Below are 23,583 nucleotides of genomic sequence, written 5' to 3' on the forward strand. Positions count from 1 at the left end.
GTCAAGCCTGTCGTAGCACACAGCATGTGTGGCAGAGTGGAGCAAGATGGCAAAGGCAGCAGGAAGCAGGGGAGGGGGAAATCTAGGGATTATAGGCAATGCCTGCTCCTTATCTGTATAGCCGCCCTCTTAAATTTGCCGTGCTCGCGTCATGTGGGCGTGTCCTACCAGGCTCATAAGCCGGGGACATTTTTTAGTGCCATCAGCGTGATGTAGCGCCACTGCCAGCCCGCTCTGTCCAAAGTCTCCCTGGGGGTCCTGAAAACCCAGTGCATGGATGCAGGTAACTTGGGCCAAGTAGGCCCAAAAGCTGGAGGCTAGATTTTTGCAGTCGGCCAGCCACGATCGCGTGCGAGAGCCCCCGCAGTCAGCACCTCTGCTAGCCCCCATGTACGCTGGCTCCTTGGCCCCCTGGAAACCAGCACCACCACTACAGGGAACCTGGGCCTAGTAGGTCCAAAAGCTGGGGCCTAAATTTCTGCCCTCGGCCGGCCGCGGTGAATACCTTGGAATGTTCAAATATGACGTGAAAAAGGAAAAATCTGATGTGGACAGCCCGTCGCTCCCAGTGGGCGCAAGCGACAGGTCCATCGGCAGTTTCCAAGTAATACTTCCTGTAGAACAAGTAGTAACGAGGACAAGAAGGTCTTCCTGTCAGTAGGATGACAGAAAACGATGACCATCGTCAAGGGAGTAGGGTGGTCCAATGTGTGGAAAAGATGCTCTTATTCTTTAACAATCCGCCCTAGTGAAAACAGATATGTGCAGACCAGCTGGCAGTGGGTACAATCCATCGCGTTTGCAGAGAAAAAAAAAAAAAAAACATTTCTGCAAGGGGAGAGGGAGAGACATTCAAATCGTCAGAGAGCTGAACAGATGAGAAAGGCAGAAGAGGAAAGTACTGAGCGTTTCCTGGTTTGCTACTTAGCAAAAAGAGTAAGCCACGATCATGGCTGAATCAACGCTGAAAACAGAGATTCCATCTGCATCTTCTCCAGAACAGTGGTACCCATGCTGAGGATTGTACTTTGTTCGACAGGTGATGGTGGCTCTCCGGCTGCTGACTCCTAGATGTAGAAGGTTAGGAGAGCTGTTTTGAGGCCAACTCTGGCTATTCGGTAATGTATGTAAAAAGCCAGAAGAGATTTAATGTGAGATTTAGCCAGCACGCTGGATAATGCAGATATGGCTATAGCGAGGTGTTGTTCAGATACCTAGGTAGGCCATTGTTGCAGTCTGCTAAGGACGTGCTGGATCAGAAAACGAACAAGGTCTGGCATCAGGACAGAAAAGTACCGCAAAGAACAGAGCTGACGATGCCCCGTCAGGACTCTCGTGGGAATTGTCACGGGCGGAAGCAGAGAATGACCGGAATCCCCCTAGAGAAGCAATAGTCCCAGTGGAGAGAGCACCATACTGGGGAAGAACGAGAGTCAGGATGATTCAATTCACTGCGGCTTGTAGCGTCCAGTAGCATACCTCCAAGAAAAGGCGAGCGAGGTGCTGAAAGATGGATGGGGTTGTCTGGGGCTTGGATGTCCAAGGCACCTATGTTGCATATAGTGATTTTTTTCATTTGTTTTTTTGAAAAAGTGTACTGAAGACACGCGTCAAGGATAGGCAATAGAAAACACATGAGGTGCCTTGAGCTTAAATACTTAGGGATGAGATGCATGTAATGCACTGCTGTGAGGAAGAAGTCCAGTATTACATCTGGGGAGGGAGGGACGTAGCGTCTTGATATTGTTGAACCTCTCAGGAAAGAGAAGTGTAATGCACAACTGAATACTTACATCTAAGGAATTGCTACAAGTACATCGAATGTACTTGTGTGACAAACTTCTCTAAACATGAAGGCCTTTAGTTACTGAGGATGATAGGAAACTTCTTACTCTTTCAAGGGCAGGAGTTGCACTAGTTGACTGATGCAGGCTGTGCAATGCAGCAAGAGCGCTCGGTCACTCACCAGGCCTATGGACTTACTGGATGGGTGGTCAGGACGTTTCTCGATGTTGCACGAAGGCGGCCAATCTTCGAAGCCTTGTCCAGAGAGCATCTTCCTCCTGATGTACAGCTACTGACAGAGGAAGAGTGTGCAGGATCTGACGACAATTACATAGACGAGGAAAGGATTTGCCTGCTAGTAGCAATTGTCCGCAATATCTGATACATATTGCAAAAAAAGGTGGGAGTGACCAGGCAAATGTGCAAAGAAGTTACGTAATAACATAAGGTACAGAAATAAACCTTAAGGCACTTACTCCCTTATGGAGGAGGAAAATGAAGCAGTCTGGTGATTCGTTACAAAGGAGCTTATGGTATCATGAACTGGCGATACTTCCGACCCAGCACGTGGTTATGAAGATACTGGCTTTTTAAGAAGTGTGAGCAGCATATAAGTGAATCACAGACTGACCGATTGCAGTCACCTATGTAGCCATGAGCAAAAAAAACCAAAAAACGACTACATGCAAGTAGGGATACTAGTGATATACAATAACACTGCATGGAATACGATGAAGTGAACTGAAGCTGTACCGGTGAATAGTCATGCTACCAGAAACTAGTAGCAACAACGTTCCATCTCCCATTATAGACAGAACTGTAGGTGAAGCAGACTGTCTGACTTGCATTATCACAGCGACTTGATCATGAAGGTGAGAAGTGACGGTTAGTGTTCAGTGGAGAGGCTAGTAGTAATCCAGTTACTGGTCATATGATGCAGGTAGTGGGACCGACCGCTGACATGTCCTATATAGAGTTTAACAGCAATGCCATTCTTCTACCTTTAGGTAAGGAAGGGCCGTGGTCTCATGTTGAGCTCCGTATTCTTAAATCACTACACTATACAGGCATTCATAGAGGGCGTATGGATCCTACAATACTTGAATTTTTGGCATTAGGTCAGATATAGAGACTAAGAGCACGACACTGATTCCTCTTTGGGAAGGAGGGAAATGAGGCTGTTATAATTGCAGAGTACAGGTGTAATGCACATATGTCCTGAGCTAGAGATAAGATAATGACCTAATAGCACCTAACTGTATGCCTCAGGGGTTGGTGGCTGCAAAGAAGGGTCCTAGACCAGAAGTGGGGTGGGATTGGATGCAGCCGACGGCCTATAGGGATACAGTGCGGGAAAGAGGAAGTCCAGCTCCCCCAGCTGCGCACCAACCGCAAGTTTCACCCAATCAGATTCACTGAATCAACACCAATTCAGAGCTGGAGGGGAAAAAATTACAATTTAAATAAGAAAGGACAGAAGATCTGCAGATTAGGAAAGTCTGCCTCCTACAAACACTAATGACTTATCCTAGTGTTACACAGTAGAGAGTAATCGCTGGCATGGCTGAAAAGCGCTACCAGCATAGAGGTCTCCCGCCACTCGCCTGCATTCATTTTAAACAGACAGTCGTTCAGAAGTGAACGTCTACGGATTACGCTGAACGGTGCGTCATTCCGTTTTCTGCATGCAGAGACTGAACTATTTCGTTCATTCGCTGCATGCACGGGACAATCATTCCAATTCCTGCAGGAGCACGGGAACTTTAACAATTCTCCCGTGTAAATGGGCCATCAGCCAAAACGGATTTAGCACCTTGCCTGTTGAAGTGCTATAGCTAGTAGCAGGGATTAACTCTGTCTTTTCTTAGCGTAGAATGGCATTGCTGATCAACTCTATATAGGTCCCCCAAAAAACACGGATGAGAAAGTTCCTTTAAAAAAGGAAAAATCTGCTCAGAACAAAATATAAAAATAAAACGGTTTAGTCCATTTCTGGTCAGGAAGTACAGCTTAAAGGGGGTTCATTTCCTGCAGTTCGATGGCTGGCTCTCTTTAGAGCAATGTACAGGCCGAATAGAAAGTCGCAGAATTCATACAACACTGACTGACCGCAGCTAAAAAGGCACAGTGCTTTAGCCATTAGTGGGGGTCTCAGCACCCGGACCACCACTGATCAAAACATCTGGCATGACAATATAAAAGAATCCTAAACTAGCAAAACGTCAAAATAATTTAGAACCTCACAAAAACAGAAGATCAGATGGCAATAACCAGCCATCTGATAATCCAGAATGTGATAATTCAGGTCCAATTACTGTACATTCGACCACATTTACTGCTGTGCAGCCATTACCTCCTCGTATTGCTCAAGTTTGTTGCTATTGGTGGGAATGGAGTAGACCAGGCAGTCTTTAATGATGGATTCTGAAATATCCTCCCACATCAGATTACCGAGAACTTCTGCCAGAACCACCTGATTTCCTTCTTCCCCTCGTTGGTTTTCTACAGGAACATCTAAAATAAAAAGGGCAGTTTCAAGATAACGGAAATGCCTGTATTCACATTATCGGTTATCAGAGAAGTTCTGTAACTGCAAGTCAGTCTGTGTCAGGCAGGGCAGACGTTCTCATTGCTGGAACGAAGCTAAAACAGTCAGAGCACAGAACTGCTCCGGGTCCTGTCGCTTCTACTAGGTGGACTCGGAGCGCTGCAGACGGCCGGTAGACTTGCACTGTAGTCGTATACGCCGACTGCAGACGTAGCTGCTACCAACTGCTTTAGTTGGTACTGAGGAAGCACTTTTATTACAAGGTAGGGTTATGCCATTAACCAGTTAAGGAGCATTCGCTGTAAATCTATGGCGCTTTATCCTGGGCTTTAATCCCGTGCCATCGTAAATATACGGTATGAGTTTAAGGCCTCGTTCACACGGGTGACAAGGCATCGACACGTGAAAAAAAAAAAAAAAAAAAAAAAAAAAAAAAAAAAAAATCGCAACAATATTGCATCGCTGGTCCGTGCGATATCGCTGCGGTTTCTCGCGGTGATACCGTGACTTTGTAGCACCGCATGCAAGTATTTTCAGGTGGGGGGGAGGGGGTTGCTTAAAATATAAGCCCACCCTAAAAATAATCCCTAGCAGCAGAGGTAAAAAAAAAAAAAAAAAAAGTATACATCACCTTAGAAGTGCTGTGCACGGCCCTGCTGCATCTTCTTCATGGTCCCTGGCACTGTTCTTCATCTCTTCTGGCCAGGAACTGAAAAATCCCCGCCTCCTGGAAGCGCTGGCTGTGATTGGCTCACATTTAGCGAATCAGAGCCAGCGCTCAATGAATGGCTGTGATTGGTTCATTGAGCGCTGACTGTGATTGGCTGACGCTCTCTAGTCCAACCCTCCCCATGGATCATAAGGAAGACAAATGCATTTGTCCCAAGACAGTACTGGTGTCCTTTCTAAAGGCCTAAATCCAACTTGCTTGTCTCTTTTCCTCCCTACGAGATGGTAGGCTGGTATACAAACTAGATTAAGACTGTGCTCACACTATTTCATAGTGGACCCTATATCGTGACCTACCATGATCTGCGTGATAAATCCATCGAGAACCTTTTAGGTTTCCATAAAGGATAGAACAACACAGCATGCTGGGCTAGTTTGGACTTTAAAAAGCAATGGAAACCAAAAGTACAAATGTAGGTGTTGGGAGAGCCATAGACTACTTTCACATCTGCATCACAGATTCTGTCATGTTTAAAGAAAAACAGTGATGGACGCCTTCACACAACCATATGGACCCGACTGTAAGTGAGCGAGGTCCGTCATGCAAAAGGATCTGCCAATACATTGTGGTTTCTGTTATAATCCACAATACGGATGTGAACAGAGTCTTAAAGGGTATTCCACTCTGACACAGGGTATTCCACTTCATGACACAGCCACAGGATAAGCCATGAAAGTCTGATCGGTGCAAAACCCAGGAGGCGGGAACTGCATTTCTTTCCACTTTTGGCTCCCACTGTCCCCAACCCAAAGAGGTGGCCAACCACTCTGGAAACAGCAGAGTGGGCTTTGCTATGTAAACATAAGTAGAAACACACCCGACTGTTTCTGTAAGTCCTAATCAATATTTTAGCAAGTACCTCAATAAGTTCAACAGAACAACAAAATGACAATTCTCATGGGTGTAAGGGGTGCACTACTATCCTAAAAAGAGAACCCTCTTCTATCTGTATTTGTATCCTATACTCCGTGACACTCGACAGGTATTGGACAGATGAAGATGAATCCTCCCTAATGCACATACTATTAATTCACTTATACATTCTCCTGACCCAGTAAATGCCTGTGTATTAGCTCCAGGACCGCCTTCAGCTTCACGAAGACCTCTGCAGGTGGCGGATGCTCCAGGTCATTCTTTGCCATGTTAAACCTCAATATGACTCCTTGAGGCTGGGTCTCCACAAGAACGTGCAGCGTTGGGTACGATACCAGAGGCTTAAGGATGTAATTCAGGAGTAACTGACCTAAGGACAAAAAAAAAAAATAGTAGATCATGAGACAGACCTCATGGTAAAGACACAATGGCAAGTAAAAGTAAGTGAACCCTTTGAAATAGCCTGCATTTCTGCATGGATGGCCAATAAAATGTGGACAGGTAGTCCTTAGGTTAACAATGAGGCCACAGTGGCTTTGTCACACAGGTTTCATATACTCTAAGAGCATCTAAAAAAGTAAGTATTTTATGCAACCATAGTGGTACCCAAAAGAAATAGAAGTCATCTGGCGGGCGGTGCGTTACTAGTACAGCCTTCTGTCGCTAGGTGAATGTCTGCGAAACCCTTCTGAGGCGGGGTGCCAGCCGACATTGTTGGGAAAGGTGAAGTTCGGCTTCATTAATTATTTTTTTTTTTTTTTTAAGAAGTTGTTCAGTTTTTCGCCTAATTTGTAACGGCTGATTCATACGAACATCATGTGAACAATGTGGGTTTGTTTCTTTGATGTGAGAGAGATATCGCGCTCAAGAGTTTGTAACACAGGGTCAAACAGTCAACCAAAGTTTTGAGAAGGTTGTTACACGACGTACAGAGGAAAGGTCCTGAATTTTGGTAAACAGGTGACTGGTTCTTCCATCATGAGAACACATCTACCCACACAGCGAGTGTTAAGCCATTTAGAAGAAAAAAAGTTGCATGACACGCTTACCGCAACATTCCATGCAACTTTTTTCATTTTCCTTGGGTTATAAGAGGCTTCAAAAAGGAATACGTTTTACCGCTGTAGAAGAGGTGAAACAAAAAAAAAAAAAAAAGGGGGGGGGGCAGAAGTACTGAAGTTTCAAAAGTGAATTCCTGTTTCTTTTGGGTACCCCCCTCATTCGTTAAGCTTTTAAATTGTATGCGCAATATATGTTTTAATGTATGTGGGAAACGCATATACAAACCCATACATTTCCCACTGACTGCAAAGCGTAAAAAAAAAAAAAAAAAAAAGGACGGAAACGCTTGCTTGGCTAAACAGTCAAAAGCATGCATCATTACGGTTAACCCACTATAGCCTATTAGTTCCTGGAACACTACATTTTCATCTATTTTTTTAAGTAAACGATGTGTACGTTTGATGGACGACCATATGACAGTAAGGACGGGCCCAGAGCTACAGTAATCAAACACAATCTGACTAAACTAATAATGCACAAGCAGTTGTGCCGCTTGTGTCTTATTGCGCAAACCTCCACAATGCAGGCAAAAAACGAAAGCGAACCCTAAAAGTGAATAACCTGTAGATCTCCCTTTAGCAGCGATCACCCCATCTAGTCTGCACTGAAGGGACAAGTGTATGCACAGAAGCAGCACTCCTATAGCCATACGGCTGGGACACAGTCTTAAGATGCAACAACCACCAGGGTACGGATCCAATCCCAAAGACAACAGTAATAGAAACAAGGTGGCAGCATCCAATGGTGCAAAAAAATCCAAAGCTTATGGGAAAATAAACGCATTGGATTTTTTTGCACCATTGGATGCTGCCACCTTATTTCTATTACTGTAGTCTGCACTGAAGAATGCCAGCCGTAATCTTACAACAGCTCCACGTTTCATCTGATTTAATGATTGGTGGGCTTTACATAAGGGTCTTACTGAAAAACTTCATCTTTGTGTTTAGCTCTCCCAGAATGGCCAGGGCCTGAAGGACGGATCCCAGTATGGGTGCAGAACTGGTTTCATCATTCGATGGCAGAGTGCAGAGGTGCAGCTCCGTCTTCAAGATCATTTCCAAACTTGAGTAATCTGCAACAAAAGAGACAAGTGATAAAGAAGTAAATTCCCTGCATAGTCCAATACAAAAAGGGAAGAGGCGGCAGAGCGCAGCATTCGGGTTATCATCAGGACTGGGTTATATCCAGACAGACGACTGAGCACAACATAGAGGTCCAAAAACAAATCAGTGGAATGAGGGGCCGCGGTCCACCCCTCAGTGAGAGGAGTTGTGGGGAGCGTGCTCAGCTGGACGTCACATATAAACCCTGCTCTTCAGCTGTTGCGGTGACAAAGGACAGGCGTCCCCCAGTCAGCTGTTACTGGATAATAATTTAGCAGGCGTATTAACAATCTGCATCGCTATTTGTTACATCTGTACCTAATGCAATTGGTAAATTGATCATCCATGGCCATGAATGAAAGTCTGACCCGGAACAGGACTAGGAAGAGACCGTAAGAGCGCACAAACCGCGAGTAAATCAGGTAAAACGCGTAAAGCAGTGGTCAAGGACTAGAAAAACATAGCCACCTTCTTCCAAAAAAGCACCACGTGTCCATCGGTTGTGTCTACTATAGCACAACAGAAGTGAATGGGGACAAGCTGCAATACTACTTACAACCTGCGAACAGGTGTGGTGCTGTTTGCAGAAGAGACCCAGCCAGGTGGTTCTAATCCTGGACAACCACATTAAAAATACATTCAATGTTTGGCTGATCGCTTCCATCCTTTAGAACAGATATTTCCAGGGTGAATCCACAGCACAACCCACATGTGGAACATGCAGATTTACTGTGACTTTCTCTCCACTACAGTTAAAGCGCTGACGTCTGCTATGAAAATTAGCAACAGGAGCCAGCATGTCCCAGATTCAAGAATCTGCATCACAGGTCAGTCTTGGTGCAGTGGTTAAAATCTCACCCACGTGCCTAGCAGTGCCATTCACTGTGGATTTTACTGGCACAAATCCGCTGCATTTGCATTTAATGTTGACCTGCCATTCCATAGAGGTTGGTACCTTTGGATGGAGGCAGCTTCCACACTGCCAGCTTCTGCCACTCCTCCCCGAGGTGGTACAACATGTTCTGCTTCTGCACGGTGAGCTCTATTCCCAGAGATTTCAGCACCTTCAGTTCAAAGCCTTTCCGGGACTTGAGGATTTTCAGACAGTTTTGCGCCTTTGATTTAAAAAAATAAATAAATTTCAAATACTATAACCCCTTAGTGACCAAGCCTGTTTGCGCCTTAATGACCAGGCCAAATTTTGCAAATCTGACATGTGTCACTTTAACATGGAAAAACACCAGAAAGGTTTTGCATATCCAAGCGATTCTGACATTGTTTTTTCGCCACATGTTGTGCTTCATTTAGGCGGAAAAAATAGACCGATAGAAATTGTGTTTATTTATTAAAAGCGCCAAAATTGGGAAAATTTTGAAAAAATCGTCATTTTTTCACATTTCCAACTGCAATATCTTAAATATGTGCAAACATAATATAGAAATTTTTGCTAAGATTTATATTTCCACCCGTTTACTTTATTTTGGGCGCACATTGGAAAAACTTTCGTTTTTTTTTAACTATTTAGGAGACGTACAAATTTAACATTACTTTTTAGCATTTTGAGGAACACTTTGTTTTCCTATACCAAGCCGAGATTGGAAAGGCTCATGAGTGTCAGAATAATAGATACCCCCCCAAATGACCTCATTTTAAAAACTACACCCCTTAATGTATTCACTGAGGGGTGTCATGAGTATTTTGACCCCACAGTTTTTTTTCAGGAATTAATTCAATTTAGAGGAGAAAAAGTAAAATTTCATATTTTTGCAAATCTGTCATTTTAAAGACATTTTTTTCCTATAGTTTACATGAAAATCAGGATTTACACCCCAAAATGGATACCCCTATTTCTCCCGTGTTCAGAAATATACCCATTGTGGCCCTATTGTTATATCTGAGTCCACAACGGGGCCCAAAATGAAAGGAGTAGTCAGTGTCTTTCAAAACAGAAATTTTGCTTGAAGTCCTTTTAGGCCCCATAGCACACATGTAGAGTTCTTGAGCGCCCAAAACCATAGAAAACCCCCACAAATGACCCCATTTTGAAAACTAGACCCCTTAAGGAATTTATCTAGGGGTGTACTGCATATTTTGACCCCACAGTTTTTGAATGAATTCAAATCAAGCAAAAGGAAAAAATTGTGATTTTCGTTTTTTCGGCAATTCTGTCATTTTAAAAACAGCTTTTTTTGTACAGCACACATATGAAGGAAGACTTGCACCCAAAAATGGATACCCCTGTTTGTCCCGTGTTCAGAGACATACCCATTGTGGCCCTAATCTTATGTCTGGATACACAACGGAGCCCAAAATGAAAGGAGCGACCGGTGGCTTTCGGAACACAAATTTTGCTTGAAGTCCTTTTAGGCCCCATTGCCCACTTGTAGAGTTCTTGAGCGCCCAAAACCATAGAGAACCCCCACAAATGACCCCATTTTGAAAACTAGACTCCTTAACGAATTTATCTAGGGGTGTACTGCGCATTTTGACCCCACAGTTTTTGAATAAATTCAAGCAAAGCAAAAGGAAAAAATTTGGATTTTTGTTTTTTTGGCAATTTTGTCATTTTAAAAACAGCTTTTTTTGTACAGCACACATATGAAGGAAGACTTACACCCCAAAATGGATACCCCTGTTTGTGCTGTTTTCAGAAATATACCCATTGTGGCCCTAATCTTATGTCCGCATGCACAACGGGGCCCAAAATAAAAGGAGTAATCGGTGGCTTTCAGAACATAGATTTTGCTTGAAGTCCTTTTAGGCCCCATTGCCCACTTGTAGAGTTCTTGAGCGCCCAAAACCATATAGAACCCCCACAAATGACCCCATTTTGAAAACTAGACCCCTTAACGAATTTATCTAGGGATGTACTGCATATTTTGACCCCACAGTTTTTGAATAAATTCAAGCAAAGCAAAAGGAAAAAAATAGGATTTTCATTTTTTGGGCTATTGTGTCAATTTAAAAACAGTTTTTTTTGTACAGCACACATATAAATGAAGGCTTTCACCCCAAAATGGATACCCCTGTTTGTCCCGTGTTCAGAAACATACCCATTGTGGCCCTAATAGACTTACAGGACCCATGGCTAGGCCTACAATGAAAGGAATACCCGTTGGATTTCAGGGTACCACTGAATAAATTTCAGGCCCCATTGCCCACTTATCGAGCCATTGAGCGGCCAAAACTATAAAGAACCCCCTCAAATAACCCCATTTTGAAAACTAGACCCCTTAACGAATTCATCTAGGGGTGTACTGCGTATTTTGACCCCACAGTATTTGAATGAATCTAAGCAAAGCAGAAGGAAAAAGTTACGATTTTCAATTTTTTTGGCAATTTTTTCAATTTAAAAACAGTTTTTTTGTACAGTGTACATAGGAATGAAGACGTTCACCCCAAAATGGATACCCCCGTTTGTCCCGAGTTCAGAAACATACCCATTGTGGCCCTAATCTACTTACAGGACGCATGGCAAGGCCTATAAAGGACGGAACACCCGTTGGATTTTAGGGCACAACTGAATACATTCCAGGCCCCATTGCTTATTTGTACAGAATAAAGATTGACTCCCTAAAAATTCCCCCCCTCCCCCTCCACGCCCTTTTTGGCGTTCGCAAATCTTAGATAAAAGTAAAAATGTGAACTGTGTAGTATTTCCGAAGACAGGGGTAATTACGGAGGCTGGTTGGAATGGGCCCATGGGGCAATAAAACCGGGTATCCCCCCCCCCCCTCTCATGCTTTTTGGGGGTATTTCATGACCTCAGTGGCGGGTATGGGGTGTAAAAAGTGGCGTTCCGTGAGTCTCCGTAAGCTTGATGAGGTGCGGCGGTCTCACACAGAAGGCGCTCAACAAGGTGCTCCTGGAACTGCAGGAAAGCGAGCGTTCCCGGGGCTTCTTGTAAAATACGTATCACAGGTAGCTGTCTGAATAACGCCGGGTTCACGCGGGTGCAGGCGGAATCCGCTTGCGGAGGGCCCGGCGGATCCCATCTGTGAGCCCGGCTGTGACCCTGCGTACGGCTGCGTAATGTACTGCGCATAACTGCCTACTCACACAGGCGGTCATGCACAGTACACCTTTGTTTGTATTTCCCGCACCGTCGCTTAGCGATGACACGGGTACCCGCAGCCCGTATACAAGGTAGTTGCGTATGGACTGCGGGTATATCCGCGACCATGGAGCACAATGGGCTCTATGTTGCCGATTCCGCAGTAAAATAGAACCTGCTGCGTTCTCTTTTCTGCGAGTGGATTACGCAATTCTGACCCGCTAATGTGAGCGGAATTGTGTAATCCAATGCGATTGATCTGCGTATTACCACGGATCAGACGCATGCGGAATCCGTCATTCCTATCCGGTCATGTGAGACCGGCCTATGGTAGATCGCTACCTTTTTATCACGTGACCGGGGACCGCTCAACGAGGCCACCCGTCACTGCTCCAGGCTCTCGGCGACCGTTGGTCGCCGGGAGCAAGGAGATTTTAAGTTTCCTGGGCTCCCTGACTCCTGCGCATGTGTCCGGCTTTTTGCCGGCAATCGCATGTGCAGAATCCTGGAAGGTCCACGGAGGAAGATCGCGTCGGGGTTCAAATACGCAGGCCTCCGGTAAAAAGATTCATCTCCTCTCACCGATCGCATCAGTGAGGGGAGATGAAACTTCAAATTTTTTTTTTTACTTTTACGTGATCGCCATTATTGGATAATGGCGAACACGTGACCAGGAACCGCTCACCGCGGACCCCCATTAAATCTCCATGCTCTTGGCTACGTTTTGTAGCCAGGAGCAGGGAGAATTTAAATTATACTGGCAATCCACAGCTTTTGCGCATGCGCCCGCCATTTTGGCGACGGGCGCGTGTGCAGAAGCTGTGGTAAGGTCCGCGGATAAATCTGGGGGCCTTAGGTACGTACTTTCATCCTCCCTCACGGATATGATCCATGAGGGGAGATGAAACATACGCTTTTTAAACGTTTAAAAACTTTTTTTTACTTTTTTTTTTTTTACTTTTTTACACTTTTTTTTCACTTTACATGATCACTGTCCTCCATTGGATGACAGTGATCATGTCCCCGGTATAATCTCTCTGCTCCTAGCTACACATGGCAGCCAGAAGCAGAGGGATTTTAAATTCCCCGGGGCTCGAGCCCGTCTGTGCACGCGCCCGATGTCAATCATCGGGCGCGCATGCGCAGACGGGGATTCGGGTCCCGGGACATCGGGACACCGCTGAGGACTGGGGGTGAGTATTTTCACCTCCCCTCATGGATCCGATCCATGAGGGGAGGTGAAACTGACTTTTTTAAAACTTTTTTTTAACTTTTTCGCGATCGCCGCTAACCATTGGATAACGGCGATCGCGGTACCGGGGACCGCTCACCGCAGTCCCCGCTGACATCTCCTGCCTCCCGGCTACCTACAGGAGCCGGGAGCCAGGAGATTTTAAATCTCCCGCGCCGCCGGGCCTTCTGCGCATGCGGCTGACGTAATGCCGCCTGGCGCGCATGCGCAGAAGACCGGCTTCGGGCCCCGGAGCGGCAGGAGAGCGGGGAGCAGCGTGCAGGACCTGGGTGAGTAATTTCAGCTGCTCCGATGGATCCGATCCATCAGAGCAGCTGAATCTTTAACTTTTATGTACTTTTATTTACTTTTTTTGCGATCGGCGCTATACATTGCATAGCGCCGATCGCAATGCCGGGGGGGGGCTCCGAACAGCCCGGGATGACAGCTCCATGCTGTCAGCTACCTGCGGACACCGACAGCATGGAGCTGTCACGTCCACAGCCCGAGGGGCACTATTCTCTGCAGGAAGCATGTTTTTACGTCCTCAGAGAATAGAGCCCACTTCGGGAGGACGTAAAAACACTATGGGCTGGTCGTTAAGGGGTTAAAGCGAACAACCCCTTCTCTAAAGATCGGCACCCCAGGGACCCGTTGATCCACCCGTCCCTGGAACCACCAGTGATCAGCAGTCATCGACAAGAAATGCTTTACCATATAATTTGTATAGTATTACACACTGGTCAATCAAATAAGACGGCTGACAATGTATAACATGGGTGTGCTGTATCCGCCATCCTGAGGTCACTCCTCTATCACATCCATATGCACCAAGAGCATACGGGCATCTTGGATCTTTCTTTTTGGGTGATGGCCATCAATCACTTGAAAATTAACAAAAAGTAAACAGCTATTGCTCTAATTCGTTTGAACGAATTTTGAGTGAGAATGGTTACGTGTGAATGAACCATTACATACACCCTATAGCACTAACAAAATGAAGCACCTGCCCCTAAGGGGTTAACCAGTGCCGGATGTGATATTAATCTATTTCACAAGTCTTCTTTTTCATGCATTTTTCCTGTTTTTTTTTTTTACCCTAAATTAAAGTCAAAATAGGTTACCTTTGGAAGAAAATCCATCACGGGTTCACCCCTTTCACAGCGGATACCCTGTATGGTTACTGGTCACATTAGGATGATATAGGGTGTATGCTATTGCTCCTCCTTTTTGTCTCCGTTTTTAACAATTTAATAAAGGCTACATTTTTTCTTTGTAACGAACAGCGGATTGTTCTGTGGTTACTCATTGGGGTAATATTATATGTAGGCACCCATGATTTTAAGCTAGATCTTCAATATCATATTGATGAGTCGGTCTCCTAGCACCCCCAACCCATCAGCTGTTTGCTAGAGCTTCAGTTGCATCAGACCAGGCCGGCTCCGTACGCTGAGCAGTGACCTGGAATGGTAGCGCATGCAGTCCCGTTCACTTGGATTGCAGAGTTTGCAGTGCTGTTCGTGGTTGCCCTACATTGGCTATAGTAGTTCCAGGACTCCCATCAAGCTAGGTCATCAATATTAAAGTCCCAGAACACAAGAGTTACCTTCTCGAGTTGCTCAGCAGCAGTGATGTAGTTCCTCTCAGACAATGCAGTGTTATATTTGTCTATGGCGTTATTGAACTGAAAGAAAACACAACATGTTAAAGGATGAAGTGTAAACCACCGGACGGGTTATTATATAGTGTGCGGTAAAACATAAGAGAACAGTAAAAAGAGCAGAGCCAATACACAGAGAGATAACTATATAGTAAGGCACAGAGTCCCCGCAGGCTGATGGTGAAGTTGTCCAACATAAAGGTCTTTTAGAACTATTACACCATTGATAAGCCTCATTTAGCTAATGGTACATTTACACGGGACAACCGCAGTCTCAACAAGCGCACGAGCGAGTGACGTCACCGTCAAACATTTAGGCAGGCAGATCATCGCTAAGAAATCGCTCACCTCTCACTCAGCTCTTCAAATTCTATGTGACACTGAGCGAGGAGCGTTTAGACGCAGCAAGAAGGGAGCGAACCAGCGCTGATTTTTATGTTGGGTGAAACTGAGTGAAAAGTAAACGGATAGAGATCGATGGCTTTGCATGTAGAGGTAACGATTATCGCGCATTTTCGTCCGTTTGAATGAATTTTGCGCAACACTTGTTACGTGTAAATAGCCCTTTAATCAGCTTGTATATAAGCAGTAGGAGAGAACCAATTAGCCATAGAAGTCAATAGATACAAAGCGTAACCATAAAACAAAGGGAACCTGGTCAGAACCTAAAGGGCCATTTACACGTAACGACTGTCGTGCAAAATTCGTTCAAACGAATGAAAATGTGCGATAAGCGTTACGTCTAAATGCAAAACATCGCGCACTACTCGTTTACTCTTCGCTTGTCACTCAGTTTGAACCAACATAAAAGTCATCGCTGGTTTGCTGACTTCTCGCTGCGACTAAACGCTCCTCGCTCAGTGCATCACTGGGACCACTGAGCGAGAAGTGAGCGATTCTCAGCGATGATCTGCCTGTCTAAGCGCTCTGCACAAGCAACTAGCAGCACCCTTATCTGCTCGTGCGCTCGTTTAGACAAATATCGGCCAACGTAAATGAACCATAAGAAAAAGGTTTGGAAAATCTCTGCGGTAGCTGCAAGCCAGCTACCAAAACGACAAACAATTGGGGGGGGGGGGGGGGAGGGGGTTCTGTGTCCCCCAATAAATGCGACGAGGGATGGATTTTATGGTAACAAATATCCTGTTTTCTCGTCAATGTCATTGGGGGACACAGAGACCCTGGGACGACGTAAAGCAATACCCACGGGGCCGAAAAGGAGAAGAGGTGAGCGCAGGCAGTGTACTACCACCTGCAAACCCTTTGCACCCAAACTAGCCACTAGATCATGTAGAAAGAGTCCAGCAAGAAGGCAATAACTACAAGCAGGCTGCGATGACTGCATAGTTACGTCTGATGCCGATACTGGTAGTAGCACATTATATGATGCACTATACAGCCACGTAGTCATGGCAGATGGGGAGACGTCCATGAAGGACTTATCCCCCTTGCTGGGAAGATACAATGATGCCCAGATTAGATAGATACTTTTTGAACATCATGGAGTGGCCGATACCCCTGACTTGTAGTCAAGTCAGCTGTTGAGACTACCAGTGATACGACTGCTCTAATGATGGAGCTCAGTGCCCGCAAGAGAGGCACAGCTCGCTTGGAGGTACTAACACTTTTGTTGTACTTTGTGTTGCCCCCCCAGTGGCAGTAGCTATACCCCAAGATCTCTGCATCCCCCAATGACATGGACAAGAAAAAGACAGTGTTTGAAGAGACTAAGGTTACATCCACACAGGAGCAGCCATAACCATAAAGCGTGCCCAGACCTCCTGCAGCTGCCCCAGCACTCCCAGGATCATGGTGTTCTTCTCCAGCTGATGCTTCAGTTCTGTGAATTCACTGATGGCCACTTTTAGTTCATTCTGAACCTGAATAAACAGAAATATTTTTGCATTCACGTATATATTTCATCATTCACATGTACGAAATCAGCGTATCAAGTGTTTAAAAAAAAAAAACACGACCCTAAAGTAAGCACCCATTTAGTTTATTATACCCAATTCCAGATTCTTCCATTGATGGACCCTCTGAGCGCAGGAATTTATTGTTTTGTCCTCGCCACCTGCGTATCCACTGAATCGAGACCTCTAGGAGTATCTTGGACCCGCGCCTATTGCGTCCCCCCCCCTCCCCCCATGGACGTCTCTTTGACAGAGTGTCACGTCCATCGTGTCTACATCTGCAGGGACCATAGCTGTGAGGGCCTGCCTTTTAGGTCAGGTGGCCCACACCAGACGAGTCCCCTCCGGTGTATTTTCTTACATTCCACTGACTCTTCCATTCTAGAGGTGCTGTCTTTTACCTATTTGTTTACATTCACAGCATCAGGAGCCAAATCTAAGAGCCCATAGAGAGGAACAGGGTCTAGTATGACCTAAAGGAACACATCGCTGGAGTAAGCAGGACTACGCAGCCATCCCACTGACACGAGGACAGGTCCTCCTCCATTTTTAGATAAGGATCAAGGATTTGCTGGTTGATGCGCTACTTGTAAGGTATTCCCCCCATGACGACCACCCCTCCCCATATACCCCATGGTCTGCTGCGGACCCCTCTATAAGCCCCGCTGCACAGACTCCAGCGCTCACCTCATTCTCTATTGTTGACTTTAGAAGTTCCACATCCCTGTTGAGATTGTTTACTTGTGCCACGAGGTCTTCAGCGCTCTGCATGCCGGGGAGGAACTCGTCGTACTTCTTATTAATCATGTCGCAAACTTCACCCTGCAAAGATAAAAATGGCTATAATAAAACCCGACATTTTAATAAGGGAGTTAGTTCCCAAAACATTATGGGACCTTACAAGCACCGTCACATTGGCTCACTTTACCCAGTAGGAAAGGAGAAGGGTACCCTTCTTCAGTCATGCTGGGTGGAACAGTGAGGCTGGGTTCACACGGGGCGTATTCTCGTCGGAAATCTCGCAGTTCGGCTGCAGCAAAAACCGCGAGATTTCCGCTGGGAGAACCGCTCGCTTTTCCGTTGCGGCCGGCGCTCCATAGAGGAGAGCGCGGCCGCGCCGAAAATAAACAAAAAAGAAAAGTAAATAGACATGCTGCATCTTCTGAAACCGCGGCTGCAGCGGCCGCGGTTTCAACCGGACTTACCGCAGCAGATTGGCCGTCCCGTGTGGACGAGATTTCTGAGAAATCTCGTCCACATGGCTGGCTAATCCCGAGATTAGCGGCCGGATTTGCCGTGGCCAAATTCCGCGCGGCAAATCCGCCCTGTGTGAACCCAGCCTGATGGAGCTGGGGACAGCAGGAGAAGTGGAAGGAGCCGGGGACAGATGCCATCTTCCACTTCTGCTGTCCCCAGCGCCGTCACTGTCCCACCCAGCGTAACTGAAGAGGATCCCCCCGAAATGCGTATCCTTTGCTGGTTTTTAATATACTTAATAAAAGAGAAGTTGGATAATATATCCTACCGTCCGCTTATCATCAGTCTTTTCCTTCTAGAGTTTTTCACTTTCACTTCTACCCAGTGACGGTATTAGTCATCCATCTGTCAGGATTATATGGCTAGGTTCACACAGGGTGGATTTGCCGCGGAAATTCTGCCCAGAATTTCGCCATGGCAAATCTGCCGGCGGACACTAATCTCAGGATTAACCAGCCATGTGGATGAGATTTCTCAGAAATATCGTCGACACGGGACTGCCAATCCGCCGCGGCAAAGCTGGCGCTCCGCCGTGGATTCCCTCTATGGGAGCACCGGCCGCAACGGAGAAGCACGCGGGCCAGGCCACTCCAAAACCCGCAGCTATGTGCCACGGTTTTTGAAACAGGGCTTTCTTGGCGGAAATCTTGCCCTTTTTTTTCAGTGCAGCCAGACCGCGAGATTTCCAGGCCGGATTCCACCTGTAAGTTTATGAAGTGCAGCAATATGGCCGCCCATCATGTTGACACTTTTGCAAAAATGGCAACTATAGGTAAACAAAGAAAAGCCTGTAAGGCTGCTGCATGCTACTACCATAGTTCTTGGTACGTGAGGCTCATTAGCTCTATAACTAAAAGTGTGAAGTTTTGCTACTGTTTTTGGCTCCAAATCCTTAAAAGCAATATTCCTTGCTTGGACACATCTGATGGGTGCCGGTACCTCCTGTAGGACCTCCACCCATCTCCAGGATGACGTTCCCCCATCCACGTAGCAACTGAACGGAGGGAACTGCTGGACTCACCGTGCTTCTCGGGAGATATGGAAAGACTGTAGCACAGCGATCTCGGCCGTTCCCATAACCCTGCCCACCTATATACTCAGCCACAACCTGGATGTGGTGGGACAGGGACCCCCGATACGGAGATACAAGAAGGGTTCACCTCTGGGACCCGCTTGTATATGCTGTAGGTCAAGAGTAAAATATGAAATGCCCCAACGTGGTATTTTTTGTAGTGACGCTTTTTTTGCCTCACTTTTGCTGTGTTATTTGGGTCCATGGTGTGTTTGTCCCCCAATTGCAGCATGCTCTGGGAACTGCGCTTTTTCCTATAGGCTTCTCTATAGGAAAAACACCAAAGACAGGTAGTACCCAAAAAAAAAAAAAAAACCCATTCAAATTTTCTTTCCTTTTTTAAAAAAAAAAAAAAAAAAACTCCAGCAAATAGACTATCTGGAGAATCCTTACAGGGGACCGGTCATGTCCTCCGCCAAGCGGAGCAGGCGGCATCACGCACACACGGTTGCCCACAATGTCTCCCGTCCATTTCATAGCCAAATGCAACTCTATTGTCAGGTGGACAATCTCCACCAGTGTCAGACGTCCCAACAGCCATTCCCACAGGGTGGTGGGGACCGCCCACTCGAAATTGGGAGCAATTGTGAAGGTTAAAACCAGGGAAGCAGTCCCATTTTGGTGGAGTTGGTAGAGACGTACAGACTGCTATATACACACCGGTATATATAATAAAAGATACCTGGATGAGGCGTGAGGTCGTCCGTGATGGAGGCGATATTATTTCTGACTGCACAAATGTTCCCTACGTTTTTGTTGAAATCTTCTCCTCACTTGCTAAACATATTGTGTATTGCAGACAAGCCGCGCTCACACGGCGGATTCCAATTGTGAAATCCGTGATCGGCATCCACAGCAAATTAAAAAACAAACAAAAAAAAGCATGTAAATTTGATTTTTCGTTCACACTCTCAAATAGGAATTGCATATTCCGTGAGCAGAAGAAAAATCGGAGTGTGGTGTATTTTGCTGCAGATGGCCCACATTGAAGTCTATAGAAGCCGTCTGACCCGTAGCCCATACGCAATTACCATTGTGTATGGGGCGCAGATGTCTGCGTCATCACAAATGTTCCAAAGAAAAACCCTGTACTGCGCATGACCGCCGGCGAGCCGCCGCAGTCACCCGCAAGACAAGAAAATAAGGTACGCAGGGTCACCGGCCGGGCTCACAGCTGGACTCCGGTCCGCCCGTGGGAGCCGGCCTTACAGTTTGGTGAAGTTTTGTATTCCAAATGTAATTTTGTGTTTTTAATCCCTGATTATTTCATCATATCGGTGATAAAAGCCCGAAGTTACCAGATTTATACAGCAAGTATATCGCTTACAAACATAAGTCCCGTGCGGAGGAGTAGGGATTGTCAACTCCTATAAAACAGCGGAAGACTTATTATAGAGCAGGTGTGAAGGCTCTATAATAGGCCTGTCCTACATAATCACATATGACATTGTATGATGTGGCGGCCTGCTTGCTGGTGGTTTCCAGGCAGCAACAAAACGTAGAACAACCAGATGCTTAAAGATACAGAGACAACGGACGGATCATCACCAGCTATACAGTCCGATGTACAAAGGGGGAACGTCACTTTAATAAGGTGACACCAGTTAGGCCAGATGCACACGGCTGGATTCACCCTGCAGAATCAGGAGCAGGCGTCCACCTCCGGACTCCACAGCAAGTACCGCCATAGCACGCTACGGAATAATGCTTTTTGAGTGGAAATCAACAGCGATTTTCTGCTCACAGGAAAAAAAAGAAAAAAAAAAACATTTGCAGCATGCTCTATTTTATTGCAGGCTGAAGTCAATGCAAGCCGTCCGTCCCGCAGCCCTTCTACAATCATTGCAAAAAGGCTGTGGGATCTGCGGGATCCGCATCATCGTCTAGCGACGGTGTGGTCAAATATGTACTGCGCATGTCCGCCAGCCTATCTGCAGCACAGAGGAAAAGAATCCGGACAGGTATGGGGGGGCACAGGGTCGCATCCCGCAAGCGCAATCCAACGCAGTCGTGTGCAGGCGGCCCTAAAAATCCTATAATTGCCATCCATTATACAATTGAAGAGCCGGTAAAAGTTTTACTAGAACAGGTCTGGTTAGCAGCTGCCATGATTACTGCTGCCGCCGAGCTCCTCCGGGCAGAAGCATGTGTCACAGCTGGATATAGTAACATGACATTACTGGCGTCACGTTACCAACCGCCTGCCAGGGACTGCGGCCCACCACAGATAGATCCACACCGACGGGCTCCGTGAATACAATGGAAGCCATCGGCGTTACTAGCAAGAATAAGGGCGGCTTCAGACATGCATTCACAAAGCGTTACATCTGAAAGCGCTGCGTTTCATCGTGGTTTCGCACTGCGTTTTTGAACATATGTTACGGTGCGTTAAAAACTGCTGTATGATTGTGATAGGGTTTGTTAAGCGCTAAAACGCACGAAAATAGAGCGGATAGCGCTTGAAAATCGTAGCGCTTCTAACGTGCCAGTCTGCGGACCGCATTGAAATCAATGGCGGCGTTGTACCGCTAACCGTGGTAAAATGCGGGCTGTGTGAGCGTGACCGAAGGGCGGCTGTACACGGATATATGAACATGCGCAAAATCCACAAAATAGAACCCATTTATATCAATCCGTTCATTCTCTTTTCCCCTTTTCTCGTGCGCACAAAAAAAGAACCTGCTCTATTTTGTGCGCATTTGCTTACCAAATAGTCCCATAGAAGTCTATGAGGAGCGCAAATATGCAAAAGGATGCGCGATTATAAAGTGCAAAACCACGGAGGAAAGAACACATCTGGGGGAGGGGTCACGGGCCCTGCATGCGCAGAAGAGTATAGGAAAATGTAAGCCATGTTCACAGCACAAATAAGTTGCGAAAAAATACGAGAAAGGGCTCAGATTCCCCAACAGAGGCTTCCAACTTGGCTATTCAGGCTACTACATCCAGCACACAGCAGTATAAGCCTCTCTGTGCAGATGTTGCTCTTGGTCAGATTTGAACCCGCGACCCCAACGATCACAAGCTGTTCATCACTCAGCTAACCAGGTGAGCGGCGCTACTGGACGGGGAAAGCCGTAGGAAAGGCGAGCACACGTTCCTTCCTTATGGTATGCCATTATCTGCCCCCCATTGTTTGCTCCTTCCTCCATACTGTGTTCTGCACCAGGGGCTTCTGAAGTGCGGCCCGGCCTGACCGCGGTGCATCATACACACACGTCAGAGGTCCGTACATTAAGTGGTGCAGAAGACAGTGTGGACGGGCCCGGACTCCAGAAACCCCTTTAAGGCTGCGTCACACGTGTCGGATCTTCCAAGGCAGTTTCGCACCAAAACCTGCCTCAAAACCCAGAGCACTTGGTGCAGATTGTGGCACGATTCTGCAGCAGGGTTCACCTTTTTTGTGAAGGTTTGATGATGGCTGCGGATCCGCATCAAAATCTGCACCAAATGGTTAAAAAACTGGTGAAAACGAGTAGTAAATCCACCACGTGTGAACAGACCCCAATCCGGACATTAGACGGTGAGCCCTACGGACTACAGGGGCTGAAGGGAGTGATAGTCTGCGGAGCATCCTGCAGAGCACACAGGCGCTAGAAAAAGGATCAATTCTAATTACTGAGAGGCCAATCGGAAAATCCCACACACAACGCCATCGGCACGGAGAGCGCCTCCAGCGCTGACCGGGTTGTCAGGCGGTATTGGGCCTGATATAGCGCTCACCAACGTCCGTTTTACCCGCAGACGCAAGGCGATTTTCAGTCAAATACTCTTCGTATCGCTTCTGTCAAAGTCTGATCGTTTCACACGCGATAAGCCAAGCGATGTATTTAAGGTCCCATTGAAATCAGTAGGCGATGCAATCCGAAGAACACGGAAAAAAAAAAGTGCACACCGCAATTTTTTCCTCGCAGCATCGCTGTGCTGTAGTTAATATTCGCACGTGTTTTGTGCGTTTCGCAAGCCACGAAACTTGCACGAGATTCTCGCCCATGTGAAACCAGCCCAGCACTCCCTTTTTTTTTTTTTTTTAAACACCTCTTAGGGTATGGTTACATGCCAGTAATTTGACGCAGAGTCCGTGTTTCCCGGGCCGTAGTCTGCAGAGCCCAGATTTGAAATCCACACATAGAAAAAATAAGTAGCGACGCATCACTTATAGCGCGTGCGGAGTTCCTCATTGAGAAGCATCACACGGACATACTTGTGCATGGAACTTTTGTGTTCGCCATACACAGAACATAGAATCCATTGACTTCAATAGGTTTGTTCACGCGTACACATTTGGCGAGCGC

At 46.4% G+C, this 23,583-nt stretch overlaps 1 protein-coding gene across 1 annotated transcript in view; it reads right to left on the reverse strand.

Annotated features, from left to right (window-relative positions):
• The window catches only part of ZW10 (zw10 kinetochore protein), a 45,807-nt gene that overhangs the window by 19,827 nt on the left and 2,397 nt on the right, over positions 1-23,583 (reverse strand). Inside the window, exons 2-8 of the mRNA XM_066606917.1 lie at positions 17,647-17,781; positions 16,825-16,926; positions 14,993-15,070; positions 9,057-9,216; positions 7,921-8,070; positions 6,115-6,306; positions 4,139-4,299 (exon numbers count right to left, since the gene is read on the reverse strand). Coding sequence (XP_066463014.1) covers positions 4,139-4,299; positions 6,115-6,306; positions 7,921-8,070; positions 9,057-9,216; positions 14,993-15,070; positions 16,825-16,926; positions 17,647-17,781 — 978 coding nt within the window. The remainder of the gene's footprint in view (positions 1-4,138; positions 4,300-6,114; positions 6,307-7,920; positions 8,071-9,056; positions 9,217-14,992; positions 15,071-16,824; positions 16,927-17,646; positions 17,782-23,583) is intronic.

This window comes from Eleutherodactylus coqui, chromosome 6, assembly GCF_035609145.1.
Source record: "Eleutherodactylus coqui strain aEleCoq1 chromosome 6, aEleCoq1.hap1, whole genome shotgun sequence".
In the NCBI taxonomy this organism is placed as follows: Eukaryota; Metazoa; Chordata; class Amphibia; order Anura; family Eleutherodactylidae; genus Eleutherodactylus; species Eleutherodactylus coqui.